Source organism: Littorina saxatilis, linkage group LG5 (genome assembly GCF_037325665.1).
Source record: "Littorina saxatilis isolate snail1 linkage group LG5, US_GU_Lsax_2.0, whole genome shotgun sequence".
Taxonomy (NCBI): Eukaryota; Metazoa; Mollusca; class Gastropoda; order Littorinimorpha; family Littorinidae; genus Littorina; species Littorina saxatilis.
Genome location: NC_090249.1, coordinates 48,531,414 through 48,554,468, shown reverse-complemented (window position 1 = coordinate 48,554,468; position 23,055 = coordinate 48,531,414). Strand labels below are relative to the sequence as shown.

The following is a 23,055-nucleotide window of genomic DNA, read 5'->3' as shown; positions in this document are numbered from 1 at the left end:
GTGTGTGTGTGTGTGTGCTCGCATACGTGCGTCCTTGCGTTCGTGTTTGATTGCATGCATACATGAATATTTCCCTGTGCAGTTTCTATCAATTCACGCTTGGATGGGGTCATTAGTCAAGAATCAGATTTTTTTTTCTTTTCCATCAATACCAGTGAAAACAAGCAAGAAGTGCCAATGCCGCGTAAACAGGTTTAAAGAAGCGGAAACTTAAAGCAGAGGGCGTGTACTTTCAGCGCTTCTATAGAAGAGAGTGTCAATATAAATACAGCGAACTTCAATGAATTACTCCTACTACCCCCACCTTCTGTCTCCAACCCCTACCCCTCACTCCATCCCTCGTCTCTACCTGCGGGACAAAACACTCAATAACATCCTTCCCCCTGGGCGTTTAGGGGTATAGTGGGGCTCGTACTCTAAGGCCAAAAAAAATAATAGGTGTGGTTACGGTAACATAGCCAAAACAAATTTGGGTAGGAAGGTAGGCAATCACTTTTTTTTTTTTTTAACTTTTTTTTCTAGTGTGTACAAGTATAAAACAATGGCGACTGCACGTGAGAGGGAACAATAAAGAGACCAAAAAGCAATGTACTCACGTTAAAATGACGAACACGGAACGAATAACAGCGACGTTTGTGCATTGCTTTTTTAACGTGAGTACATTGCTTTTTGGTCTCTTCATTGTTCCCTCTCACGTGCAGTCGCCATTGTTTTATACTTTCAAACATCCGCCGTAAATTCATTCACCTAAACTTTCCCCCCGCTGTTCCATCTTGTGTGTATGTGTGTGTGTGTGTGTGTGTCCGCACGGGTACGTGAGTTTTCTCTTTCGTTCCCATTCATTCCCCCCCCCCCCCCACACACACATTTTGTTTGGTCTACAGACCTCAAAACTGCCGCTTTTCAACTCTTTTTTTCTTGCCTGTGTTATTGTTGGTTTCCCCTCGAGTAGCTTCCCTTGCTTCTCTGTCTTTGTCATTTGTTGGTTTGTGCAGTGCAGTTGTTTTGTCAGTTATTCTTCTCTTCATTTGTTCTATCGTCTTTCTTCTTCTTTTTTGTGTGTGTATTTTTGTGTTTTTGTGCCTGAAGAAGACCCTTAGGTCGAAACGTCGCTGTTATTCGTTCCGTGTTCGTCATTTTAACGTGAGTACATTGCTTTTTGATCTCTTTAATGTGTACAAATTAAACCTACTTGACAGGGAAATAAGTGTGCGACTCGGGCGCTTTCGCTTTCATTGCGTTTTCTGCACTCGTTTACTTGTTTTTTTTGGTATTTTTTTGACAAATGTAATAAAAAGTTATAGGGTCGGCCCCTAAATATAGGGTAGGTCGGGTTACCGTAACCACACCTATTTTTTTTTAGGCCTAACTTAACCAAGCAGTGTGGACACTTTTAGTTCTCTGCACTTAAAGTTTAACGCTTTTGAAAGGATTTGGGGGCTGGGGAATGTGTTTACAGTAGCCTCCAGAGAAGAATTTTGCGATGTTCAGTAAGAATCTTCCCCCGAAATCGGCGTATGGCTGCCTATATGGCGGGGTAAAAACGGTCATACACGTTAAAATCCGCTCGTGCAAAACACGGATGCACGTTGGGAGGTTCAACCCATAAACGCAGAAAAAGAAACAAAAGAATGAAGAATAAAATTTTTTTTTTAAAAAAGGGTAGATCCTTGGCCGTCTATTCAAGAACAACGCGGGAGAGCATCTTCACTGCAGGCAGATTGTTTTTAATGTCTTGATGTTAACATTGTGCATTTTAAAGAACCGCATGGCCAAGTATTTTACTCTTAAAAATGACTTTTTTAAACAGTTATTTTGACTTTTTTGTGTGCAAAAAAATAAAACTGCCCAATCAAAATGAAAAGGTTATGGTAAAAGAACTCTCGAGAAAGGAAGAAACACATAAACAAATAAAAGAGCGTGTGGAACAACATGTGTCATAGTATTAAAACAGACACTAGCAAAACAACACACACAAAAAGCAACAAACCAAAATCAAAAGAACAAACTAAAAAATCAGGGCTACGAATCAGAAGGCATTTTACACATGTTACCGTCATGTTATATTACCATGTTACCGTCATAGGTTCTCGACTTCGACCATTTTTGTGAGGGATTATTTCTATATATGTTATTCGCTTTTTATTCGAAAAGCTTCTTTAAAATGTGGTGGAACATTCACCAGAGAGATGATACTCTTGGTCTTTCCCCGTCTTTCCCTGTGGGCTTTGCACCAAGGTTTGACCTGTCACTGTGCCACAGAATATAAGCGGCCATAGCTGCCAGTGACTCAGCCTTGTGCAGTGAAGTCATGCGTGACCATTTTGGGGGTGACTGTTTGCTCATATTTCGTTGACAATGATCAGTCCTTGCGTCAAGTTTCGTCATGACCCTCCCCCGCCCCCCCCCCCCCCCCCCACCCACAAACACTTTTGTATTACGTTGTTTGCCCTTCTCACCCCTCACCCCCTGTCTGTCTGTCTGTCTGTCTGTCTGTCTGTCTGTCTGTCTGTCTCTCTCTTTCTCTTTCAAAGATACTGTTATTATATTCAATTGTTAAACAAACATATAAATCTCTCCTGACAGGGATGCTATCTCCTCTGAATTGTATGAATGTATTATACACATACATTCATATTCTTAAAATAAATTTCTTCCATCTGTATTACTTTCTTAACGCCTGATTCACTTCCTAGTGTTGTAGAAAAGGTCTTTGTGAGGCTTTAGCTTCTTCTTTTCTTTTTTTTTGTTATTGTTGGAGGGGGGGGGGGGGGGGGGGGGGCTTGCTTCTTAAATGAACTCTCTCGATCGGCTCTTCCTTGATCCTTTTCCCTGAATTTGCTTACCTACCCCTTCTGGCCATGTTACTTTTACCTATTGAATCACACATTCTGAGTTGGCTAGCAAAATGTTACCCGGACCTTACGGGCCTAATTTACGATGAAAAAACCCTCTACTAAAACGTCCTTTTGCCTACTTGCATCGTCGACCGAGTTGCGCTGATTCTTTTGTGCGGTATATTTGTCAGAGGATTTTAAGGTGACAAACTGTTGCCGGTTGAGTAGAACTTTAGATAGGCAGATGTTAGTGAGTACGGTATTCTCACGACCACGACGATGATGCAGCGAAATGTGAAGTGTGCACAGATACAGACCCATACAATTTAAAGACAAGCATAGACGTACGGACAGAAGAACGCTCTACAACATTCATGCATGTACTTTCAACCTTTCGCATACATGCACAACCTCCTGACCCCCTCACACACACAGACAGGCCGACACACATGTGTGGTAAGCACGCAAATGAGAGGTAGACAGACCGACAGACACAGACAGACAGACACACACACACAGACACACAGACAGACAGACAGACAGACAGACAGACAGACAGACACACACACACACACAGACAGACAGACAGACACACACACACACACACACACACACACACACACACCGAGTGCCACAGAAAGCAAAACTTCTAAACTTCAATGAGCGTAATTCAAGAGGGGCTATTTTGTGTTCTATTGTTCACACCAATTCTTTCAGAAAAGGTTTTTTTGCGGGTACACCCTCAAGCCTTCTTCACTGAGGAGTTGCTGAAAGTTTAAGAGGTCAAAAGCTGATATGTTATTTTTGTTGTTACATCAGCTAGAAAAACACAATCAGACAGCAAACAAGTCGGGACACAAAACGTCTCAGACTACAGTTCAAGAGAGAAAATGCGCTTTATTTCTTCTGAACCTAGCCTATTATTATATACAAAAGGTTAGTTGAGGCAAAGAGAACACGGATTTAATCAAGGTATAGAAACAAGTTCCATTACCCCCGGTCGGGGGCGGTTCTATTTTCACATTTATTTTTGTTGCCAGCTGTGGCAGAAAACGCCCCACAATTAGGGATTGGTTGACATTTCAAGAAAAATATCAATTTCAACCAGTCCGACCCTGCGCCTGATCCCCAACTGGTTGGGCATTTTTACGTGCACAACACCCCCGAATGCGACGGTCCACCATTTTATGTAATTTTGTTGTCTTATAGAGGAAGTATTCGCATTATGTAAACACAACTTTCATGGTGAGAAAACGAATGTTCGAGGTCAGCCATTTACAGAAGAGGAATATGGCAGACACATGTATTTTTATTCCCCCCCCCCCACACACACACAACCTTTACAAATGACAAACCAACATGGTATCAAAACGAAAAAAAAAAGTCTTAAAATTAAGGTAAATTTACAGAGGTTACGGCCAGAACTCGGAGAAAGCCGGTTCTTTCAAGGGAGGAAACCAACACACACAACAAACACGTTCAAAAATGTGGAATAAAAAAACACAAACAACAAAGGTTAGCGAAAGGAACGTTTAACTGTAGACAAAACCAAACATTGACGAGTACGTCGGCCTGATAGTCTTTGCAGTGGACAGACTTACAAACAATTATGAGAAATTCTGAGTATGCGTTGATTTCGAGGTCAGGATTGGCGAGAGGCAAAAGGAAGTAAAACGTGAAGTTCCACTGTAAAGGCCATCCCTCATTGAGCCCGAACTTGACTTTGCGAAGTCTTTTAACAACAATTCAGTGCCAAAGCATCGTGAAGCGAGTAGACTTAGCGAAATCGAATTATCAGAAGTAATTATGATTAAGGACGCCGTCAGTGTTAGCAAAGTAACGTCGAAGGACTTCGCTCTCCGGTGTCAGAACCGTTAACGGTGTTATCATAAATCAAACAAAAAGAATTAAAAGTAAAACAGAACAATTAATAATGATGAAAATCAAAAGACACGAAAGAACATAAAGGAGAGAAGAAGAAAACAAGTCGCGTACGCAATGCAACGCAGCAAGACCGTATACTCGTAGCATCGTCAGTCCACCGCTCACGGCATAGGCAGTGAAATTGACAAGAAGAGCGGGGTAGTAGTTGCGCTGGGAAGGATAGCACGCTTTTCTGTACCTCTCTTCGTTTTAACTTTCTGAGCGTGTTTTTAATCCAAACATATCATATCTATATGTTTTTGGAATCAGGAACCGACAAGGAATAAGATAAAAGTGTTTTTAAATTGATTTCGACAATTTAATTTTGATAATAATTTTTATATATTTAATTTTCAGAGCTTGTTTTTAATCCAAATATAACATATTTATATGTTTTTGGAATCAGCAAATCATGGAGAATAAGATAAACGTACATTTGGATCGTTTTATAAAAAACATATTTTTTTTACAATTTTCAGATTTTTAATGACCAAAGTCATTAATTAATTTTTAAGCCACCACGCTGAAATGCAATACCGAAGTCCGGGCTTCGTCGAACATTACCCGACCAAAATTTCAACCAATTTGGTTGAAAAATGAGGGCGTGACAGTGCCGCCTCAACTTTCACGAAAAGCCGGATATGACGTCATCAAAGACATTTATCAAAAAAATGAAAAAAACGTTCGGGGATTTCATACCCAGGAACTCTCATGTCAAATTTCATAAAGATCGGTTCAGTAGTTTAGTCTGAATCGCTCTACACACACACACACACAGACACACACACACACACACGCACATACACCACGACCCTCGTCTCGATTCCCCCCTCTACGTTAAAACATTTAGTCAAAACTTGTCTTTTAACAACAATTCAGTGCCAAAGCATCGTGAAGCGAGTAGACTTAGCGAAATCGAATTATCAGAAGTAATTATGATTAAGGACGCCGTCAGTGTTAGCAAAGTAACGTCGAAGGACTTCGCTCTCCGGTGTCAGAACCGTTAACGGTGTTATCATAAATCAAACAAGTCGCGTAAGGCGAAAATACAATATTTAGTCAAGTAGCTGTCGAACTCACAGAATGAAACTGAACGCAATGCCATTTTACTCGTAGCATCGTCAGGCCACCGCTCATGGCAAAGGCAGTGAAATTGACAAGAAGAGCGGGGTAGTAGTTGCGCTAAGAAGGATAGCACGCTTTTCTGTACCTCTCTTTGTTTTAACTTTCTGAGCGTGTTTTTAATCCAAACATATCATATCTATATGTTTTTGGAATCAGGAACCGACAAGGAATAAGATGAAAGTGTTTTTAAATTGATTTGGACAATTTAATTTTGATAATAATTTGTATATATTTAATTTTCAGAGCTTGTTTTTAATCCGAATATAACATATTTATATGTTTTTGGAATCAGCAAATGATGCAGAATAAGATAAACGTAAAGTTGGAGCGTTTTATAAATTTTAATTTTTTTTTACAATTTTCCGATTTTTAATTACCAAAGTCATTAATCAATTTTTAAGCCACCAAGCTGAAATGCAATACCGAACCCCGGGCTTCGTCGAAGATTACTTGACCAAAATTTGAACCAATTTGGTTGAAAAATGAGGGCGTGACAGTGCCGCCTCAACTTTCACGAAAAACCGGATATGACGTCATCAAAGACATTTATCAAAAAAATGAAAAAAACGTTCGGGGATTTCATACCCAGGAACTCTCATGTCAAATTTCATAAAGATCGGTCCAGTAGTTTAGTCTGAATCGCTCTACACACACACACAGACAGACACACACACACACACACACACACACACACATACACCACGACCCTCGTCTCGATTCCCCCCTCTACGTTAAAATATTTAGTCAAAACTTGACTAAATATAACAAAAAGAATTAAAAGTAAAACAGAACAATTAATAATGATGAAAATCAAAAGACACGAAAGAACATAAAGGAGAGAAGAAGAAAACAAGTCGCGTACGCAATGCAACGCAGCAAGACCGTATACTCGTAGCATCGTCAGTCCACCGCTCACGGCATAGGCAGTGAAATTGACAAGAAGAGCGGGGTAGTAGTTGCGCTGGGAAGGATAGCACGCTTTTCTGTACCTCTCTTCGTTTTAACTTTCTGAGCGTGTTTTTAATCCAAACATATCATATCTATATGTTTTTGGAATCAGGAACCGACAAGGAATAAGATGAAAGTGTTTTTAAATTGATTTCGACAATTTAATTTTGATAATAATTTTTATATATTTAATTTTCAGAGCTTGTTTTTAATCCAAATATAACATATTTATATGTTTTTGGAATCAGCAAATCATGGAGAATAAGATAAACGTACATTTGGATCGTTTTATAAAAAACATATTTTTTTTACAATTTTCAGATTTTTAATGACCAAAGTCATTAATTAATTTTTAAGCCACCAAGCTGAAATGCAATACCGAAGTCCGGGCTTCGTCGAACATTACCCGACCAAAATTTCAACCAATTTGGTTGAAAAATGAGGGCGTGACAGTGCCGCCTCAACTTTCACGAAAAGCCGGATATGACGTCATCAAAGACATTTATCAAAAAAATGAAAAAAACGTTCGGGGATTTCATACCCAGGAACTCTCATGTCAAATTTCATAAAGATCGGTTCAGTAGTTTAGTCTGAATCGCTCTACACACACACACACACACAGACACACACACACACACACGCACATACACCACGACCCTCGTCTCGATTCCCCCCTCTACGTTAAAACATTTAGTCAAAACTTGACTAAATGTAAAAACACCCCTAAAGTAAACGAACGAACGAACGAACGAACGAACGAACGAACGAACGGATGATATCAGATGACAACAACTAATCTGCAGTTCAGTTTTGTTCATGAATCGTGTGTGTGCGTGTTTGTGTGCGTGTATGTCTGCATGTAGGGTTAATTTGCGAAAGGTATTTTGTGATGTTATTGAGTGCCTTTGATCTTGTTGTTGTCTTCTTCTTCTTCTTCTGCGTTCGTGGGCTGAAACTCCCACGTACACTCGTGTTTTTTTGCACGAGTGGAATTTTACGTGTATGACCGTTTTTTACCCCGCCATTTAGGCAGCCATACGCCGTTTTCGGAGGAAGCATGCTGGGTATTTTCGTGTTTCTATAACCCACCGAACTCTGACATATATTACAGGATCTTTTTCGTGCGCACTTGGTCTTGTGCTTGCGTGTACACACGGGGGTGTTCGGACACCGAGGAGAGTCTGCACACAAAGTTGACTCTGAGAAATAAATCTCTCGCCGAACGTGGGGACGAACTCACGCTGACAGCGGCCAACTGAATACAAATCCAGCGCGCTACCGACTGAGCTACATCCCCGCCATCTTGTTGTTGTAAATTCGTTCGGCACCAAGTAAATGACCATGACTGGCAGAAATTAAATCGATATAATTATATGCAAATTGTTCTTTCCCTTTCCTGGTGTGATTCCGAATGTTAACAGCGTTACAATCTGCCTTTCATTGAACAATAAAAAAATAAATGTGCAGACAACATTGACTAGTTGCTTTATGCAAAGGAAAAGCACACAAAATAAGCTATACAACCATCATTGTTTAAAGTCATTTACATCAAAAGCATGTAATGTCTGTTTAGGAGACTGGGCAGGTATGTGGTGCACCCTTTTAAGATTTTTATTGCATGACAAATTCCTTCGAAGCAGTGATGCAGCGACCATAACGTTGTCTTTATTCTCGAAATGTGCTATTACGTCAGGGGAAGTAATCGTTAACGAGTAATTTGCACAGCAATAATGACGTTGCAGAATTACTTTCGCATTTTTTTAAATTTTTGTCTGTTGATTTGTTTATTACTTTTGTTAATGCCCCCCCCCCTTCCCGCCCCGCCCCCCCCCCAACCCCATGGTTTCCCACCCGGTTTGTTTTGTTAGTTAGTTTGTTAGTAGGTAAGTAACCGAGGCAGTGATCGAGTTGGTTAGTCAATGAAACACAAACACACAGAAACGTCAAAGCCACACATACACGCACAGACAGACAGACAGACAGACAGACAGACAGACACACACACACACCCTCACACACACACAAACACACACACACACACACACACACACACACACACATACACACACGCGCGCACACACGCACCCCCCCCCCCCCCCCCCACACAAACACACACACATAACCAGCACACCCAGAGACGATGAATTAAATGAGAACCAGGCTGTCTTATCCTCTCTCGTTTTTGTTTACGTCATCCCATTTTAAGAAATACAAACTCTGCTCCCCACAGGTCTGATAAAATGCAATTGTGTGTCATGAGAAAGATGAACAGATAAACAATATAATGATCCCTTTTGGCTGTGCTACAAGGGTTGTGGTTGTAATTGGTATTCAAAACACAATACATAGCAATGAGAGAGAAAAAGAGAGTGAAAGAGAAAGAGAGAGAGAGGGGGGAGTGAGAGCGCGTGAGAGAGAGCGCGTGAGAGAGTGCTCGTGAGAGAGAGTGGGGAGTGAGAGTGCGTGAGAGAGAGAGGGGGGAGTGAGAGCGCGTGAGAGAGAGCGCGTGAGAGAGTGCTCGTGAGAGAGAGTGGGGAGTGAGAGACTGAGTGCGTGAGAGAGAGTGGGGAGTGAGAGTGGGGAGCGAGAGTGCGTGAGAGAGAGCGCGTGAGAGAGTGCTCGTGAGAGAGAGTGCGTGAGAGAGAGAAAGAGAGAAATTAGGGAGATAAAGAGAAAGTGAGAATAACAGAGAGAGAGTGAGAAGGAAAGAATGAGAGAGAATGAATGATTAAGAGAGAAAGAGAGAGAAAGATAGGTAGAGACAGAAAGAATGCCAGGAAGAGAGACAGAGAGCACGCAGCGGTCTCATGGCCTAATTTTAATGCGAATGACCTGGTCACATGATAAAATAAAATAAAAATCATGAACAGATTCGGGATTCGATACGTCTTTTTGCCTTTTGGCTAGTTCACCGATATTCGAGATGTTTTTAACTAAAAAAAACCATCCAGACAGATGGAGAGATGGAAAAACAGATACCCCCCCCCCCCCCCCATACACACACTCTGTTATCAAGAGTTTAGTGTCAGGACTATATTTGTCTTTTGATGCAATGACTGATGTTGATGTTTGTTCACGTGTCTGCAGGGTGGCTATTATTTCGAGGTCCGTGACTCGAACAACACATTGAGGGCTCGCTACCCGGCCGCAGGGTTTGAGGGCACAAGCGATGGCACGTGAGTACCGGCTATGGCCTATATAACTCTGTTATGATATGTATTATCCTATAACTCTTTTATAATATGTATCGTCCCATAATATCTAGTGTCCTAAAACTCTGTTATGATATTATTATCCTATAACTCGTTTATAATATGTATTGTCCAATAACTCTGTTATGATATCTAGTGTCTTGTACATCTGTTATATCTTGTGTCTTGTAACTCTGTTATAATATCTTTTGACTTGTAACTATGTTGTAATATCTAGTGTATTGTAACTATCATACAATATCTTGTGTCTTGTATCTCTGTTATATCTAGTGTCTTGTAACTCTGTCATGATATATTTTGTCAAGTAACTCTGTTATGACATCTTTTGTCTTGTAACTCTGTTATAATATATTGTGTCATGTAACGCTGTTATGATATTTTTTGTCTTGTAACTCTGTTGTCTTGTAACTGTTTTATAGCTAGTGTCTTGTAACGCTGTTATGATATATTTTGTCTTGTAACTCTGTTATAATATTTTTTGTTTTGTAACTCTGTTATAATATCTTTTGTCTTGTGACTGTTTTATACTATCTAGTGTCTTGTGACTCTGTTATAGTATCTATTTCCTACAACTGATATAGTATGTAGTGTCCAATAACACTTTGGCATTGTTAACCTTGATTTGTTTGTCATTATTTCTACGACTTTTTTTTCCATTAAATTACTTTTTAATTCAACAACACTCTCACTAAGGACAATGGGGATAAACCTTTCGTAGCGCAAGTTCTTGTTGAAATACAATTTCCAATGGAATATGCGATTTAGTTTTCTTAACTTTGCTAATGCACATTTTTGCTATCAATAAAACTAATCTTTTCACCTCTATCATGGACAGATACCAATAATGGACAATTTTATTAAAATATTTTACAATTACCATTATTCTCAGTCTATATGTGTCGCAAATCTAACTCTGAATTAAACATGCACACAATTTCTATTGGTTTCCCGTATTTGAATTTTCCCACACACATTTTTGCCACAATAATAAGTACATTGATATAATTTACTAAATTGTTTGACATACCAGGTGTTTTCATGTATCCTAACAGTGCTGTTTGAACATCAATTTTTATATTAACATTATACTGCTGAAATATCTTATTGGTAATTCTTTCCCAAATTGGATGTATAGCAGAACATTCAAAAAAGAAATGTTCCCAGGGTTCCTGCAGGGCAGAGCTGATACAATTCAAGGAGTTTTCAAGGACATTTCCAGGACCAAATAAATGCTTTTCAAGGACATGATTTTCCCCAATTTAATGCAAAGCACCAAGCTTACCTTCAGGAAGGGAAGCAACTACAGGTGACTAGTAATAGTTAGTTCGTCTGCTTTAATTTGTTTTCACTCGATCTTTTATTCTCCCAAAATGTGTGTACTGTATTTGACGAAAAAAAAGGGGGTTGCATTTTTTTTTAAATAAGACAAGCTGCTGACGAAATGTATAGGCAACAATTTGGAAAAATCAAGTACTTTTCAATGACTATTTAACAAAACTCTATTTTCAAGCACTTTTCAAGGCCTGGAAAAGGTTTTCCAATTTTCAAGGAGTTTTCCAGGGTTCAAGGACTCTGTACGAACCCTGTGTTCCACAAAATCAATCTTATCTGGACAGAATGAGCATTTGTTATTCATTCTAATTCCCATTTTACACAGCAAAATATTAGTCGGATATATGTTATGCAGTATCTTCCAGTGCCATTCTCTCAGTCTTGATTCTTTAGATACATCCCTTACGATGAGCCAATGCCATCTAGTTATTTCTATATTAAACTTATGCATCCAGAAATTCAGACAACAAGGGTTGTGTTCAGTTTTACTTATTAAATGTAATCTATAAGAACGTGCTGTAAATAACTCTTTATGGTCGAAAAGCAGAACATTGTTTTCATTGGATTGCATGAGCATATGCGCCGGATATCTTTTCATAAACGAGGTAACAGCAGTCTTTACCACGTTATACTCTAACATCAGTGAAGGATAAGTACCCACTTTTACTTTAATCTGTTCTAGGGATAACAGCCTGTTATTAACACATATATCACCAACTAATGCGATCCCACATTTAGTCCATTTCTTAAAAAATAACAAATTTTTTCGATACATAATGTTTTTATTATTCCAGACTGTTACCAACAGTGGGTTCTCTATTTCTGTGTGGGTGTTATTTTCTGTCCAGACTTTTAGGGCCTCCTCCCAACAAGAAGAGCAAACGCTCGATCGAGTCACTTTCGCAGTTCTGAATATTATATGAGGCATCAGATGGACAGGAAGAAATTGCTACTCACAACACAATGAGTCACGTTCACATAAAATTTGAGCCCGGTCACTTTTATAGTTTCCGAGAAAAGCCCAACGTTAAGTTGTGTGTTGCCGAACAGAAAAGGCTAGTTATCTCCCTTGTTTTTCTGATAACGTTCGTAAAAGGCTACAGATGTAAATACTTTGATGTAAAGAATAATCCTACAAAGTTTCAATCACATCCGATGAACTTTGTCAAAGATATAAAATGTCTAATTTTTCCTTTGACGCTGACCTGTGACCTTGAAAAAGGTCAAAGGTCAACGAAACCATCGTTAAAGTGTAGAGGTCATTGGAGGTCACGACTAAACAAAATATGAGCCCGATCGCTTTGATAGTTTCCGAGAAAAGTCCAACGTTAAGGTGGTGTCTACGGACGGCCGTTTTTCTTTTCCACAAAAAGTGGTACAACATTGTGGTTACTCTGTTTAACACCTTCTCTGATAAATTAATTACTCTCATTACGTAAACTAATTGTGGAACGAGAAAACTATTTATAATACAAATTTTGCCTAAATATCCAAGATTCCTTCTATGCCACGTGCTTATGACGCGGCTCATGTTTTCAATACGGCTTTCCCAATTTTCTGAGAGGTTTGATGCGGGTACACTATTACAGACAAATATACCCAATAGCTTTATTTTGTTTTTCCAATTCAAGTCAAAGCATAACTCATCCCTCGCTATGCTCGATCCCAACCACATTGCTTCTGTCTTTCTTGTATTTATCTCAAGACCGGAGATACTTGCAAACTGTTTTAAAATGTCTAAAGCAAGTTTAATATCGTCTCTGTCTCGTAAAAACAGTGTCACGTCATCCGCATATATAGCTATTCTGATAGACACGTGGGGGAATTCGGGGGCTGTGATTGGATGGTCTCACACATCCCTTTTCCGATCATCAAAGCATAACGATACAAAAGTTGGCCATTTTTGCCGATATCCAAACGATATCGGCAATAACAAAGACGCGTGGTTCCGGTTTCTTCCACGTGTATAAAGTACACGCATACCTCGCCAGGTTTGTTTCTGTCACTCTGTGACTAGTCGACAGACGATGCCATTTGCTTTGTGTGTGTTTTTGTTGTTGCTTACTGTACATGACATAGGCCCTACATTACGTGTAAAATCCAGTTCTTTAACAGGCAACAAACCTTGCAAATTTCCAGAAGCTGCAATCTGAAGCGACCTATCTCGGATTCTCGCAGACGATCTCTCCAATGTTTAACACAAAATCAGCAAACTCTTCTGTCACATAGAACGTCCATTGTATAGTGCAATGTTGAAATGAAGTTACCGGTCTGAAACATTTCGTCGTTTCTTCTGAGACAATCCTTGTTCTCTTATCATCTACAGATTTACCGCTGTCTTCACCACGCGAATTCCCAACAGAAGTCAGACTTTCGAACATACAATCTACGTAGGCAAGCATGATACGTCATGACGTCATATGATTCCTAACATATTGACGTAATGCTAAGCATCCGGTTATCTCGAGTTGTCTCCGTAATACATGTCCGGGATTTTTTCAATGTTCGGTTATTTCCGTGGCTTCATGCGGAAAGGGAACCGTCGTCTGCAATCAACGACATGGACCATTCTGGTACCTGTCGCTGACAAAAACATGATTCTAACACAGAATTTAATGTCGGCATTATACTTGTCTCGTCTAAATATCGGGCCCTATTGCTACGCTGAAAACACAATAGCTGTTAATATAGCGCTATTTTCAACAATGCATAAATATCTTCACTTTTATTAATTGGTATACCATGAACTCCGTTTTTCCCTCTCATTTTAATGGCTAATAATTCAATACCGAGTATGAAGGCCAAAGGAGAAAAACAGCATCCCTGTCTAATCCCGCCTTCTATCCTAATTTCTTCGCAAAGCCACCCACCGTATCCAATGCAGCTCCAGCTTTCTTTCATTGATATCTCTACCCATCTGACAAATTCGTTGCCAAACCCAAACTTGGAAAACACATACGTCATGTACTCTTGCGATATCGAATCAAAAGCTTTCTTAAAATCAACAGCAAGCATGGCTCCAGGTATATCATTTTGTTGAGCACTGTGTACCACGTCGTCAACCATTCTCAGTAGGGACGCTATGTCCCGCCCCTTTAAAAAAGCAACCTGGTCAGGCTGTATGATGCTGTCAACTACACTTTGCATTCTTAACACTAAACATTTAGCCAACACTTTATAGTCAGCATTTGTTAACGTCATTGGCCTCTAGTTATTCAAATTTTCTCTTGGGAGTTCTTTTCCTTTGTGTATTAAGGTTATTACTCCTGCGGATTGAGAGTATGATAGGTTCCCTTTCTGAAATGCATAATTATACGAATTCACAATAACATATTTCAAATATTTCTACGACTACAATTTATTGGTGGTGTTATGTGGAAACGACTGTATTGAAATGTTGTTGTCAATGTTTAATTGTTATGTTATGTTGCTATGTCTGTACCTTTTCTTCTCTTTTCAAGATTGAAGTGTCAGGACTATGCCTTTTGATCAACTGGTTTGCAGTCCCTGAATTTCCTCTAGATTCATAAATTCTTCATAATGCCTCGATCAATCGATGTGATTTTAGCCTTGCGGTTTGCAAAGACGCCCGGTACTTTTTATCTACCTTCCATCCCACCGTCACCACCACCTTTGCCCGTTGGAAGTTTTCGGGACATTTGGCATTCATGTCTTCTTGCCTATTTGCTTTTCTATGCACCAGCTTAGCCCAACGTAAAACCATACAGCCCATGGCACCAAAGTCAAACGTCAAAGTCAAAAGTTGTGTATATATATGAAAAAAACAAAAACACTTTTGGGTGGATATACATAATTTTAGACGCGTAACAAGAGGAGGGAAAAAGACACATAGAAAAATCCGTTAAAGTGGTATGAGGGAATCCCAGCGAGAGTCGAATTTCCCGAGCAATATCAGGGAGAAAACAAGAAAGTAATCCTCTGATTCTAGCCTGGCTATTCGCTTGGCCTGTGACTTTGTGGTAAACAACAACGTTGAGCTGTGTGTGTGTACGGGTAGTCAAAGCCATAGTCGCTAAAAGGTCGCGGACGGTGGTTGATCACTATCTGTTTCCTAATGTCCACTTTTGTACAAATATTATAACGGCTCCGTCTCTGAGATGTATACGGGGCGAGGGGGTTGGTTGCGGTCGGGTGGGCATCAGTTTGGGTCACGCTCTAGTGGTCAGGGTTTGTGTTGATTTGTATTTTTGCAATGAAATTCAATAGTCCATAACACAATCCTGGATTCTTGTATTCTGATTTTCTTTAACAGACTGAAACGAGAATGAAACAGCTAAAAGAGAAGAAAAAAGATACGAGAGTGAATGCAAGACATAAAAGAAAGAAAGATAAAAATAGAACGAAAGAAAGAAAATAAGAACAACAAAAAATAAGAAAGAAAGAAAGAAAGAAAGAAACGATGTTAAAACATTTAGTCAAAACTTGACTAAATGTAAAAAGGAAGAAACAAAGTGACAAAAAAGAAAGAAGAAAAATAAATAAAAATTCAGTCTACTTGCTAACCCAGCCATGCGAGTGTTATAATGTTACAAGCTGTCATTTTGTGTCATCAAAAGTCTTCTGTTGGTGTACAGTCCTTGGAACTCTTTGACAACCTCGCCAACTTAGCAGCATGGAGACTGCATGCATTTCCTTCCAGATCCTCTCAACATAAGTTTTATCACAAGAGCAAGAAACAGAAAAACGAGGATTGATTAATTTCGCCATATAGCATACCAGTATAATATCATGTCCTCATTGCCAATGAAAATATTGCAATCACATTGCCAATAGACGATGTTCGGAAATACCTCGGGTGTCCACGGGTTGTGAAAGATAGAGTGAACACTCTTGTTTTTAGTGAGTCAAATTTTCCACTTGACAGTATAAGCCAGTCCCTGCGGCGAACTGCAGACTTCATCACATCAACAACTTTGACAGTGTAGCATGGCAACGGGAACGCAGAAGAAGATAATAATTATAGGCGAGGGGTGTGTCTGAAACACGTGGACAAGCGGCACGTGTAGACATCTTGCCTCACTCAAAGCAAGAGTATTCACTCTTTCACAACCCAAACAAACCCGGTAGAGTTATTTCCAAAATTCGTCTACCGTGAACCAGACGACGCATTTTTAAGTGTTTAGGTTGGGTATTTTGAGAAATGTATCGTTGCTTTCAGTTCCTTGGGCTATTCGGTCAAGGCGTTTAGGTTGGTGTATCTTGAGAAATATATCGTTGCTTTCAGTTCCTTGGGCTATTCGGTCAAGGCGTTTAGGTTGGTGTATCTTGAGAAATGTATCGTTGCTTTCAGTTCCTTGGGCTATTCGGTCAAGGCGTTTAGGTTGGTGTATCTTGAGAAATATATCGTTGCTTTCAGTTCCTTGGGCTATTCGGTCAAGGCGTTTAGGTTGGTGTATCTTGAGAAATGTATCGTTGCTTTCAGTTCCTTGGGCTATTCGGTCAAGGTGTTTAGGTTGGTGTATCTTGAGAAATATATCGTTGCTTTCAGTTCCTTGGGCTATTCGGTCAAGGTGTTTAGGTTGGTGTATCTTGATAAATGTATCGTTGCTTTCAGTTCTTTGGGCTATTCGGTCAACCTGCCAACCGAGCCGTGTGAGGACTGCGTGTTCCGTATGTTGCGCCAGGCTCAGGAATGGTCGGCCGGCTATCTCTTCTGGTCTTGTGCTGACGTCAACATCGTGGCGGGTGAGTGAGACATTCTCAGCGATGACATGAGATGAGTTGAGATGAGATGAAGTGTGACAAGACAAGACAAGACAAGACCAAATCCAAATAAGTCGCGTGAAGCGATATTAAACATTTAGTCAGTCGGTATCAAACTAAAAGATCAACACCACTAACCAGTCATCGCCAAGACTACATTTAGATAGTCTCGGTTAACAATATCCAAAGACCGAGACGGGTCACGCTTGTCTCCGCGAAGCATGCGACTGTATAGTACTTACTGAACCTATTTTCTGTAATTCTGAGCACATTGTTAGAGTAAACATGACATATCTTCATGTTTTTCAATTCAGGAGAAGATGAGAAATAGAATGCAGTCATTGTTTAATCTGTTACAAAAATATCGATTTATGAGAACTTTAATGAGCCCCAGTCTGCCTCAAATGGTTTACAGAACGATTTAAATCTTCTCGCGAAAAAAGCAGTTCAAACCTTATGGAACACACTTCCAAAAGCATTTAATAGCATTTTGAATGGCTATTTAGCTTGCGTAAACCACACACCACATTTCGTGGTTTATTTTACCCCTGAGCCTTCGTGAACCCGTGTGATCCACTTTCCTTTTTTCACAATTTAGTCGTCACTTTGTGATTTCAATGCGACTCGCTGTATCTGCAATTGCACGTTATGTGTACCTCTGAATCTAAATACAACCGCCGACTGCAAGTTACACGAACTTATCGGCGGCGGTTGGCTTCAAAAAAGCAAGCGCTGTGCAGAAAATTCGTCTGCTTGGGAAACACAACCTTGCGTTACCTGCTTCCGGGCTCCCTTTTTTCAAACTTTCAAAACTTCGAATTGTACTGAACTTGTCTTGATGAAAAAAAAAAATTCTTTTATGATTTAAGAATGATTGTGTAACAAGCTGTCAATTTATTATTTAGATTTCAAATGTTAGTTCTAGTGCCGATTTGTCTCATTGTAAATCCGTTCTGACTGCACGAAATAAATTCTTTCAAAAATGCTCGCTCTTTACTGAGGGCACCTAGGATGTTCTCAAGCGGTGAGTGTTTAAACGAAAGGGTGTTTGTAATGTGTGTAAAAGCCTGACAGTGTCTGTGACCAAAAACGTATGGTTTCCGTGAAGCTGAGTGTGCCTTTAATGATTTGTTTCATTTAATTTGTATTTACTTCATTTTGTATTTTATTATTCCTATTTTTTTCCAGTTGTGATTATATTACATTTTTTGATTTTATTATTCTAATTCATTTTATTTTAAAGCGAATACTGATTTCATTATTCAGCTGTGCTGCCGAGTGACATGTGCTCAGGACAGGGAACCTATCTCAACGGCAACTGTACCTGTAATACGCTCTACAAAGGGAACAGGTGCCAGTTTAAAGGTAAGGATAACACAAGTGTCTGAAGATGGCTAGCTTGAATGATGCAATTCACCCGAAAGCGGCGTATGGCTGCCTAAATGGCGGTGCAAAAACTGTCATATATAATTATGTGAAAATCGCGAGAGTTTCAACCCAAGAACGAAGAAGGAGAAGAATGAAGCAGTGAGGCTGGGCGTCTTTTGAACAGTTTGCATTGGTAATCAATGAACTCCGGTGATAATTCTGTCAGGTTTGTATGGGTTGTGAAAGAGTGAATAATCTTGCTTTTATCAAGGCTAACTTTCCATACGTGCTCCTTGTCCACGTGTTTCAGACACATCCCTCGCTTGTGACTGGCCTATAATATCATGTGGGAAATTTTTGACTCAATAAGAGCGAGAGTATTCACTCTTCGACACCCCATGCAAACCCGACAGAGTTATTTCCGAACATCGTTTATTGTACATGAAACTTATTGGCTTCTTGAAAGGCTTGTAGATTCTGTGTTGACACAGCTAAATGATTGCAGACATGCCCCTTTTACATTGAGTTTTTGTTCTGACAGCCGAACTACCCAAGATTTATTTTTAAGGTTTTCTGTTGGTGTTTTGCTTGTTTTTGTTGTTGTTGGTGTGCGTGTCTATTTGTTTGTCAGTGTGTTTATTTGTTTGTTTCTATCGATCACGATGTACCTCAGAGTTTGCCCTTCGTGCGTCCTGGGGAGATTGAGTTCACCACTAAATATAGTTTTTTTTACTAAACTGGGCAAAACAATTATTGCACCCATTTTCGTACCCCAACTAAAACATTGATTGCCGTGTCATTTCATTCAAACTTTATATGCCATTAAAGGCCATTCACTTTGCTACCTGGCACACTTTTCGGATCAAAGATTTCTGTTGTAGGTATCACGTGACCGCCGCCGAAGTGAGGGTACCCCCAAAATCGACCTGACAATAACGTCAGGTACCAATAAAAAAAATCGACAAAAATTCAGAATAGGCTTAACTTGGCAACTTTTACAAACAAGAAGAAAGCCAAATCATTTATCTATCCAGAACAGGTAGTTTTATTTTGCTATCTTGCGTATCTCTTGTGTTATGTCAGTTCTACTGATGCAGGAGTTGAGCGCTTGAGCAGTAGAAAACGAGAGGTTTTTGAGTCCATTTTGAGGGGTACCATGACAAAAAGCGCTATATTTCAGCAATGCCAAAATGGATTGATTCGAAATTTTCAGGATCTTAAGTCTGAAGCGAATAGACGATGTTCGGAAATAACTCAGTCGGGTTTAAATGGGTTGTGAAAGAGTGAATACCCTTGCTTTTATTGGGACACATAAATCCACACGTGCTCCTTGTCCACGTGTTTCCAACACATCCCTCGCTTGTGATTGGCTCGTGAATTGTTGTCCTACTAAAAGCAAGGGTATTGACTCTTTCACAACCCATACAAACCCGACAGAGTCATTTTCGGAATGTGTCTATTCCAACGCCTATGAAATTGCTACAGCGCAATCACTGTTGTACAGTGGAACCCCCCTTTTAAGACCTTCACACACATCTGACAAAATCAGGTCTTAAAAAGGAGGGAGTCTTAAAATGGAGGTAAATTTACAAAGGTTATGAACAGAAAATTTGAAATAAAAGGTCTTAACAGGGAGGAAGTCTTTAACTTGGGGGTCTTCTTCTTCTTCGTTCATGGGTTGAAACTCCCACGTTCACACGTGTTTTTGCACGAGTGGGTTTTTACGTGTATGACCGTTTTAATCCCGTTTGGGGGTCTTAAAAGGGGTGTTGCAGAGTATGTAGAGGTTACACGCCGAGTCTCAGTGATTATTAAAAATAATGGTCGAAGTTAGCGGATCATGAAAAATGCGAGCTTTAGCGAGCTTTTTCATGACCGCGAACTGAGACCATTATTTTTTATAATCACTGAGACGAGGTGTGTAACCTCTTTATTCCTCCTTTCTTCAGTTATTCAAAGAAAAGAGGAGTTTTTTTGCGAAAGTTTGATCGAATCCTATTCACTCAACCAGTCAACCTGCGCAGGCGATCGATTAATGCGCGGTTGTATAGTTCCGTGCAAATCATTCCATTCTGTTAACACTTCTTGTCAGTTTTCCTATTTTGGACTAAAATCAAGTACACAGATATGCTGTTATTCTGCTGTGGCGGCAAAGGCAGATATTGTGTGTTCTGTATATGTTTTGGTATCGGTTATGGATAATGTTCTTTCGTCAAATGGGACTAGCAGACGAACTTTTGCACCCGTGTTCCAACGTTAAAAACAGTATGAAGTTAAGTTTTCTGGGGAAAATAGTGTATGAAACCGCTTTATGTTGTTTAAATTGATGAGATGTGTGCATTTGGTTGCGTGTGATCTGTTTATTAAATGAAATATTGTTGAAAACTGACCGTCGGATTGCAGTCTGTTGTCGAAGAAACTGAGTGAAAAGAAGGGGAACTACTCTTGTCGCTAGACAAAGTATGAGTTACTTGCCTTGGGAAATTGCTTGTGATGAACGTCTGATCTAGATTCAGAAAACAACCGAACTCATGGATTTTATATGGAGATTCATGTGTTCAGGCCTGTAGTTGTTAATTTAAATGCGGTATGTTTGTATTGTTTGCTCCAGAGATGTATACTTCGTACATTAGAGCGTTCGGAACTTTTCAGTCGCAAAAAGTAGTACCGAAACAGAACAGCTTCTCAACCCATTGCACTATCGAGGATTCAGGCTGTTGCTGGGTCGTTATTTGTTTGGTTGCTGGGTCATTATCGAAAAATAACTACCCCTACAAGTTTACAGAGGTAAAGAAGCAGAGGGGGGAATAAGATCATGTATCTATACCTTGCTTTGTGTTCCACAGTATGATCATGTATCTATACCTTGCTTTGTGTTCCACAGTATGATCATGTATCTATACCTTGCTTTGTGTTGCACAGTATGATCATGTATCTATACCTTGCTTTGTGTTGCACAGTATGATCATGTATCTATACCTTGCTTTGTGTTGCACAGTATGATCATGTATCTATACCTTGCTTTGTGTTCCACAGTATGATCATGTATCTATACCTTGCTTTGTGTTGCAGAGTATGATCATGTATCTATACCTTGCTTTGTGTTCCACAGTATGATCATGTATTTATACCTTGCTTTGTGTTGCACAGTATGATCATGTATCTATACCTTGCTTTGTGTTCCACAGTACGATCATGTATCTATACCTTGCTTTGTGTTGCACAGCATGATCATGTATCTATACCTTGCTTTGTGTTGCACAGTATGATCATGTATCTATACCTTGCTTTGTGTTGCAGATGAGTGTGACAATAACACGGACTGCGGGCAGCACGGGGTGTGCGTTGACACGCAGGCCACGTCTTACCCTATCCACCAGTGCTACTGTGAACAGGGCTGGTTCGGACCCCAGTGTCAGAGCAGTAAGTACACACATACTCTCACGCACGCACAGAGCGGGACGACATAATCATTCGCGCGCTCGCATGCATGCGCACACGCGTGAACACGCGCGCGCAAGCCCGTACGTACGTACGTACGCACGCACGAAAATGCACACGAACGCGGACACACAATCACACACAAACACACACGCACGCACACACCCACACGGACACACACACGAACGCACGCACACGTGGACACACACACGCGGACACAGTCACACACACACACACACACACACACACACACACACACACACACACACACACACACACACACACACAGACGAACGCACGCAAACGTGGAATTAACATGTGTACCGTCTGAATTATTCGCGTATGGTCAATTAGCCAGACTGTCGAGAAAACATGACAGAAAAACAGCAGTAATTACCACAACTGCCAAAACAACAACAGTGTAATTAATTAATTAAAAAATTCCCATTCTGGAGGGCCCCAACGGGTTTAAAATCGTGATCGTGATTGGCGTTTTTTGACCTTTCTGTGACCGTGATTGCCGAAATTTCCATTTCTGTGATCGTGATGGGACTTTGCCCGTGATCCGTGATGACAAAAAAATTTTCACAGCTGTATCACTCTATGATCCTCTATTCGTCAAGGTGTTTGTGATCGTGAAAACAAAAATCAAGGTAACTGTGATCGTGAAATCTAAAATTTCCCTTCCCGTGATCGTGATGAACCCCTCCTTTGGGGCCCTCATTCTGCACAGACAGCATCCAGGCTGTCAATAGTTAGTATGTCTCCAAGTGGGGGGTTGGCCTTATCCCATATAAAAAGCCTGTATGGTCAGATCTCGGGTAAAAAAAATAACTGTTTTAACTGTGCCGTTAATTTTACGTTCTGAATTGTTTCCAACAGAGTCGTCAGTTAGCAGCAAACCAACCGACATGAGTGTCTACACCGAGCAGTCTGTTGGCAGTGACGTCACAATCTACTACAGAATCGTGCAGGTGAGTGACGTCACATTTTTTTGACATCATCAACGGCATATCTCAACAGTCATTGGCGCTGTCTCAGAGGAACACTGACTGTCTCGATCTGTTTAAAATGTCATAATTTGGTCAAAAATGTCAGTAACGTATACTATATTGGTCAAAAATACAAGTAACGTATAGTACAGG

The 23,055-nt window shown here is 40.1% G+C and overlaps 1 protein-coding gene across 1 annotated transcript in view; it reads left to right on the top strand.

Moving 5' to 3' along the window:
- Nucleotides 1–23,055, top strand: part of LOC138967341 (uncharacterized) — a gene marked incomplete in the record, with an annotated part of 87,261 nt that overhangs the window by 28,191 nt on the left and 36,015 nt on the right. The window contains 5 exon segments of the mRNA XM_070339867.1: nucleotides 9,921–10,009; nucleotides 16,953–17,083; nucleotides 18,368–18,466; nucleotides 21,770–21,892; nucleotides 22,793–22,884. Of these exon segments, the coding sequence (XP_070195968.1) occupies nucleotides 9,921–10,009; nucleotides 16,953–17,083; nucleotides 18,368–18,466; nucleotides 21,770–21,892; nucleotides 22,793–22,884 (534 nt within the window).